General features: G+C 44.3%; 1 protein-coding gene across 1 annotated transcript; it reads right to left on the bottom strand.

Annotated features, from left to right (window-relative positions):
- Window positions 1-1036: 1036 nt before the first annotated feature.
- LOC123757166 (ETS-related transcription factor Elf-2) lies at window positions 1037-7279 on the bottom strand. Its single transcript, XM_045740614.2, has 6 exons — window positions 5239-7279; window positions 3646-3844; window positions 2914-3120; window positions 2380-2493; window positions 2059-2251; window positions 1037-1822 (listed from the first exon to the last, which is right to left on the bottom strand). Exons 1-6 carry the CDS (start codon window positions 5464-5466, stop codon window positions 1708-1710), a joined length of 1056 nt encoding a protein of 351 aa, XP_045596570.1. The 5' UTR covers window positions 5467-7279; the 3' UTR covers window positions 1037-1707.
- Window positions 7280-7577: the final 298 nt, after the last annotated feature.

Below are 7577 nucleotides of genomic sequence, written 5' to 3'. Positions count from 1 at the left end.
GACACGATGGGTCTATGCATGACCCAAGTGAGCTAGACATGACACAAGTGAGCTAGACATGACCCAAAGTGAGCTAGACATGACACTAGTGAGCTAGACATGACACAAGTGAGCTAGACATGACACAAGTGAGCTAGACATGACACAAAGTGAGCTACTCAGGTACAATTGTAAGCTACTCAGGTCCCTCGGTGAATCTAACAATAAATTGATCCATTCCCCCCCTTGAAATCCATTTTATAAAATCCGCACTCGCTTTAAACTGTAAACATTAAGACCACAAGAGGATACAATCCTCTTTAATGTGTAATTTAATCCTCCTTGGACTGCAGTTTAATCCTCTTTGGAGTGCAATTCAATCCTTCAGTTCTTCTTAGAGGACTATCTAATCCTCATTAAAATACAATTCAATCCTCCTTAAATTGAAATTCAGTTCCCATTAAAGTTCATTGGGATGCTTAGGCTATAGGAATAACAGATTCAACTATATATCAAATAAATAATTATAAATATATAACAAATAAATAAGTTATGTATATATATATATATATATATATATATATATATATATATATATATATATATATATATATATATATATATATATATATATAACTGAAAACTCACACCCCAGAAGTGACTCGAACCCATACTCCCAGAAGCAACGCAACTGGTATGTACAAGACGCCTTAATCCACTTGACCATCACGACCGGACATAATGAGGTGATAGCCTAAGCTATTTGAACCACCCCACCGCCGGCACTTGGATAGTAATCTTGGGCATAGCATTTTACCAAATCACCTCATTCTTTGGGGCACACGTGAGGAACACAAATGCGAACAAGCCTGAATGGTCCCCAGGACAATATGCAACTGAAGTCTGGGTTCTGGGAGTATGGGTTCGAGTCACTTCTGGGGTGTGAGTTTTCAGTTGCTTATTGTCCTGGAGACCATTCAGGCTTGTTCGCATATATATATATATATATATATATATATATATATATATATATATATATATATATATATATATATATATATATATATATATATATATATATATATGAGCGTGTAGAGCAATGCAGGAGGTTTATATATTTTCGGTGTAGTACTCGCCGTTTTCTATCTGGACAGTTCAAATTCAAAATATTTTGAACACATTGGTAAATTCCGCTGCATCTGTTCCTTGAAGCTATTCAAACACTTCCCATTTGAAGGAAGGAATATTCGAACGACACGGCCGATAGATGATTATATTCTTGTTTTTCCTTTTTTCCTTGGAAAGCTTCCGATTCCAGGACAAACTTTTGTTGCTCCAAGAGACAGATGACGTCGCTGGAAACGGCAGTGTCTCCTTCTTGAACGCGCGAAGTACTTCGAACATAGTTTTTTTTACATCTGTTTGCTTGAGGAAACCAGTGTTGACGAAGAGCAGTTCCAGCTGCGGTCGACGTCGTTGACAAGATAGTGCTTACAAGACAACAAATAAATCCAGCTGCGTTTGATGTCGTTGACAAAACAACAATGAGTTGTAGCTGCGGTCGACTTTACTGGCAAGCCAGAGCTGACGAGGAGCAGTTGTAGCTGCGGTCGACTTTACTGGTAAGCCAGAGCTGACGAGGAGCAGTTGTAGCTGCGGTTGTCGTTGACAAGCCAGTGGTGACAACGAGTTGATGAGAGCGTCGCTGGTGAGCGTAAGCGTTGACGATTACGCTGACAGCGTTCTCTTCAGTTCGATGAGGTACTTGAGAGCCTTTGGACCACACTTGTACACCAGTTGTTTCTCGGACACCGGCTGCAGCGCTCCAGTAGTGTAGTGGTACCTGTAGAGGCGAGGGCAGAGGTAAGAGCAAGTACTTATCATAGTGCTACCTGGTAACGTATGAGCACCTGGTATGGAACTTAATTCCTAGTCATGAAAACTCATTTCCTGGGATTGATTGACTCGTAATACGACATTAGAAGGAATATTTACTTTTCATGTACGAAAAATGGAGACGATTCCTCTGGGACACGTATCTGGATTATGACCAAGAGAGCTAAGGCCTCCCAAGCTTACCTAAGGCCTCGAGCGAAGTTATCGTAGGAGAGGTTGGGTTTATCAGCCCTCTGGCCCCACATCCTGGCGATGACAGAGGGCTGGACCAAGCGGAAGGTCCCCTGCGACTGTTCCTCCCACCGTATCAACGAAGGATTCGTCTGAGAGTCAGCCAGGAGGCGGATGACGAACTCCCAGTTCTTAGGTCCTCGCTCTGTAAGATGGAAACGTTAGTGTTATTATATATATTTATTATTATTATTATTATTATTATTATTATTATTATTATTATTATTATTATTATTATCATCGTTACCCACTGGAATCACAACTCGTAATCACCTCGTTTCTTGGCGTCTGGTCGTATCTTCTTGAGAGGGTCACTGGAGAGGACAGGAGTGCCATCTCCTCCGGCGGACATCTGGGCAACAGGCTCGGGAGTGACACTGGCACTGCCTGGAGGTGGGAGAGAGAGAGAAGGAACGATAAACAAGAGATAAATAGATAATAGATTATAGTAATAACAAATGAATAATAACAATGAGTTTAATGCACAAAGAAATCACATGAACGTGATGAATAAATGAGAAACATCAGTAGGAGGCTTCAGGAGGATTCGAACCGATGCTCTGGGTACTCCCAGATCCACAAGTTCGAATCCTTCTATAGCCTCCTAATGCTTTTCCCATTGGGTTTAATTTTGTTTATGATAACTATTCTTATTATGGGTAGAGAACTAACGCATGGCTTCAAGGGGCAGTGATTAGACTGTGGCTCGTTCCCCAAGGGACGGAATGGGATCCAAGAACTAGATCTGACCCTCCACAGGCACAACTAGGCAATGAGAGCATGCGAGACACACACACACACACTTACCATAGTAAATGGACTGCTCGTAGAGATCCATCTCTTGGAGTCCTCCGCTGAGAGGGTCGGCAGGTTCACTGGCGTCGATGTATCTGTCCAGGTCCTTAATATCTTCGTTGGTGAGGTCCCAGGGGTCAGCTGAGAGGGTGTCGCTGGTCCCCCAGGGGTACTCCACGTGTGGGGAGGCGCTCCCAGTCTCCTCGTACTTCAGCTCACCTGGGAAGAGAGACAACAACGGGTGAGACAGCTGCGATTGGCAACGAGGATGTCTTAATCCAAATGATCATTCGCGAGAGAAAAACAGTCTAGTATTGTCAGCTCCGAGCGTGAACTGGAGGATTGTTTTAAGCGCCTCGTCAGACACATGCTTAACGGGTCGATTGGATGTATGTTTAATGTTATTTCCGCAGGAGAGAAACAATGACTGGGGAGGGGGACGGTGGTGGGTGGGGGGGTGTAGAGGATGTCGTTAGGATGGGCGGAGACCGGACAACAGGGGTCAAAAAGGGCGGGTGTCGTGACACACACATACACAAACACACACATACACAAACACACACATACACAACCCTCTCCAGGGTTCTCCAGAAAGCCAGAGCTCAACCCCCGCAAACACAACTAGGTGAGTACAACCCTCTCCACAGCCTCCTGCAGGAGATTGTCTAGAAAATACTGACGGAAAGAGATTGACACAGACATAAACAGACATTCACACACAGACATAGAGGAGCGTCGACTCACCAGCATCTCGGTCATGTCTCATCTGGGTGAACTCCTGGTGGAAGACGGGTCCGTATACGGCGCCCACGAGGCTGCAGAAGTCCTGGCAGGTGTACTGCAGGAGAAGGCTGCCGCAGGTGTTTCTAAATACCCAGAGGTCCACGGTGGTCTGGTCCAGACCCCGACGCCTGCACACGCTTCCAGCCCAATCCAAGCAGTCCTGGAGACACACAGATTGTCAAGCATCCGGTATGACAGTCATTTGTTAAGACAATGAAGGCTGAGAGAACCTATTACTAGAGCTCATTATCAACCGAAGCCTAAGAGTATCACACATATCCAAGGACCTAATTACAATTATATCTAATAGTACAAGAAAACTAAAATATTAACACTTAATATATATACTAACATCTCTGGAAAAAGTATCCAGAGATACTAGCATCTCTGGAAAAAGTATCCAGAGATACTAGCATCTCTGGAAAAAGTATCCAGAGATACTAGCATCTCTGGAAAAAGTATCCAGAGATACTAGCATCTCTGGAAAACGTATCCAGAGATACTAGCATCTCTGGAAAAAGTATCCAGAGATACTAGCATCTCTGGAAAAAGTATCCAGAGATACTTGCATCTCTGGAAAAAGTATCCAGAGATACTAGCATCTCTGGAAAAAGTATCCAGAGATACTAGCATCTCTGGAAAACGTATCCAGAGATACTAGCATCTCTGGAAAAAGTATCCAGAGATACTTGCATCTCTGGAAAAAGTATCCAGAGATACTAGCATCTCTGGAAAAAGTATCCAGAGATACTAGCATCTCTGGAAAACGTATCCAGAGATACTAGCATCTCTGGAAAAAGTATCCAGAGATACTAGCATCTCTGGAAAAAGTATCCAGAGATACTTGCATCTCTGGAAAAAGTATCCAGAGATACTAGCATCTCTGGAAAAAGTATCCAGAGATACTAGCATCTCTGGAAAACGTATCCAGAGATACTAGCATCTCTGGAAAAAGTATCCAGAGATACTAGCATCTCTGGAAAAAGTATCCAGAGACACTAGCATCTCTGGAAAAAATCAGTGAATTGTGGAAAGGAAGAAAAGAACTGAATCCAGAATCTTTTCAAAAGGTGGAGTTCTGTCATTATGGATAATAACTGCGAGAGCAGCTGTCTAGTGTGAGGACTGTCAGTCAGGTCCTCCTCTAAGGCCTCGAGGAAGCTGAGTAATAACTTGATGTTAGTAACTTCACTATCTCCAGAACCTGTCCAATACATTTGGAGGTTTCTAGTGTTCTAATTCTGTCATTATTTTAGATGCCTTTGAAGAAGAGCTTTAGATAAAAACAATGAGTCACAATAACGTGGCATCGGTCCAGGACGGACCGAAGCATCGTCCTTTCTCCATCTTCTGGTGGGTGGTGTGGGAATCGCACCTTTTGGTATAGGTCTTAAGCGAGCCCTTTGAAATGCTTAAAAAAAGCCTTATTGAAGAAGGGCCTGGAGGCATGCCCTTTAGAAAGCCCTTAAGGGGCGCGGGAGAGAGAGAAAGAGACTTTTCAAGGAAGAACCCTACTGAAGAAGAGTGGAATAGACCTCTGATGACGGTACTAACCTCGCCTCTCCAGTCACTGACGTCCATCTTGGAAAAAGCTTCTATCTGCTCCAGAAGGCCGGTGTTATAAGTCTCCTCGCCGGGGTAGTGAAGCTCCAAGCCTGGACAGTAGGAGTCAAGGTCGCCAAGATACGTCTGACACAGGTTGTCGATACTCGCGCCGTGGCCGAAGAGCGGCTCGTCGAACGTGAGAGACGCCCTCAGATCCTCGTAGTTGGAACCCTCCATTGTAAATGGAATCGATTTGTGTAGATTTGAAATAGAAGTTTCAGCTTATATATCTCCCGCTAGTAATGTCGCACGAAAGTCGTCTATATAACACGAAGTGGCAAGATGAAGACGAGCTCCGCACTCTTGCTGAAGAAGGAGAAGACTGCCGAGCTCGGCTACCATCCGCCATTTTAAACCAGACTCTGCCACCAACACGGGGAAATCTATGACGTCAAGACTAACGTCTTCCTATTTGTTCACGTCACGGTGTCTACCTGGCCATGAGGGCCTCATCGCGGCACCTGGCGACTGACCGCAACATCTGCATAAATCAAAAAACACAGACAAAACCTCCCTTATTATGCACCACTTGTGTCATGTGTCGCTGGAACACCTAGAGGCTCTCCATATGGGGGCATATTGAGGCAGCTGGTCACCTCAGTAGCCTCTATTGGGGCGCCGTAAACGTTTGGCGGGAATACTCCCCCTGTGACCTTGGAATTATGTCATTCAGTTCTGAAGCCTAAGCGACGAATTCTCGGTTTTTTTGTTTACATCGGTGTAAAGGCGCGTCTTTGCCAACGAAAATTCTGAACTACAAGGAAAGTTGTGAGTTAAATTATTGTAGCATAAACTGCCAGGATAATATTTATTTTTATTTATTTATTTATATACAAGAAGGTACATTAGGTTTGTGAGAATACATAGTATAGTACAGTAATTACACTCTTGTAAAGCCACTAGCACGCGTACGCGCAGCGCAAAATATATATATATTTTTGAGTAAAACCAATATGTTGGAGCCTTATTGATATCAGTTTTATTTCGATATGTTTATGTTCCTTGATGGGAAATTTTGAATTCGAAGTATATTTTATGTTTAGTGGATGTATATGTGTGTATGTTACGTCTGGCAGATCAGTAGGGAATAGGTGCAGGTGAGACAACTTCAGCCACTGCAGAAAAAAAACAAGAACTTCCATGGATAACATCCAGGATACAGCAGCACCTGGATAATATCCCTCAGTGGGAGACGTGAAGCCTAGCAACAGGTGCAGTATTAGCTAAAGCTGTAAACTGTGGCAATAGTAATTAGTTACATCATTGGCAAGACGAATTAAATCGTACCAGCATTAGTAGTAATTGTCCTGATAATCACTCAATAACCACAGCACCAAATTATGTAACGCTGCACCGTAAATGATCCACACACACACACACACACACACACACACACACACACACACACACACACACACACACACACACACACACACACACACACACACACACACTTGTAACGAAGTCTTGCGCAACGTCAGCCTTAATTAAGGTGCAGAACAAGACTATGCAACACTTGGAGGACATATGACGTCAGGGATCCCTGGATTGCAAGGACGGAGGGAAGAAACTGCTCCTAACACTTGGACCATCGGAAATCGAACTCAGATCCTTAAAAAGTCGTCGCTCTACCGACCAGTCCAAGTGGCTGAACATGAAGATTAAAGGCGTTACATAATATAGCAATATTAAAAGAGCATTATACAACAATTCATTGTGCCGGGGACAGGCAGCCTGAGTATATATATATATGTACCTTAGGCATATATCGAGGTCCCCCTTCACCCCAAGGTCGAACTACGGACCCCCCCCCCTCAGAATGCAACCCACAACAGTTGACTAACTCCCGGGTACCTGTGTACCGCTGGGTGAACAGAGGTATCAGGTGATCGGAAACGCGTGCATCCATGTCCATCAGGGATTCGAACCCGGGATACCCGAGTGTGAGTCGAGAGCGAACAACGGAGACGAGCCTCGTAGTATTAATGACACCCCCCCCCCCCCGCGCCGCTCCAGTTTCATTCATGGCGGCGCTACTCTCATTCACTGTTTCCCTCAGTGGTGAATACAAGGCTCGTAGTACACGCTTCATTCATGGCTTTGTGTTCCCGCCAAATATGCCAGAGTGTCCTCGTATGCCAGGTCTTAGTGTCCTCGTATGCCAGGTCTTAGTGTCCTCGTATGCCAGGTCTTAGTGTCCTCGTATGCCAGGTCTTAGTGTCCTCGTATGCCAGGTCTTAGTGTCTCCTCATATCCCAGCTCTTAGTGTCCTCGTATCCCAGCTCTTA

Source organism: Procambarus clarkii, chromosome 13, assembly GCF_040958095.1.
Source record: "Procambarus clarkii isolate CNS0578487 chromosome 13, FALCON_Pclarkii_2.0, whole genome shotgun sequence".
In the NCBI taxonomy this organism is placed as follows: domain Eukaryota; kingdom Metazoa; phylum Arthropoda; class Malacostraca; order Decapoda; family Cambaridae; genus Procambarus; species Procambarus clarkii.
The sequence above is the reverse complement of the archived record's forward strand: the minus strand, read 5'-3'. Positions and strand labels throughout refer to the sequence as shown.

Excerpts from the sequence above, each read along its gene's own strand:
- LOC123757166 (XM_045740614.2), bottom strand. The coding sequence starts at position 5,466 with ATGGAGGGTTCCAACTACGAGGATCTGAGGGCGTCTCTCACGTTCGAC. Across the intron at positions 3,845-5,238 it reads TCAGTGACTGGAGAGGCGAG|GACTGCTTGGATTGGGCTGG; the intron begins GTTAGTACCGTC and ends GTGTGTCTCCAG. Across the intron at positions 1,823-2,058 it reads AACTTCGCTCGAGGCCTTAG|GTACCACTACACTACTGGAG; the intron begins GTAAGCTTGGGA and ends TCGCCTCTACAG.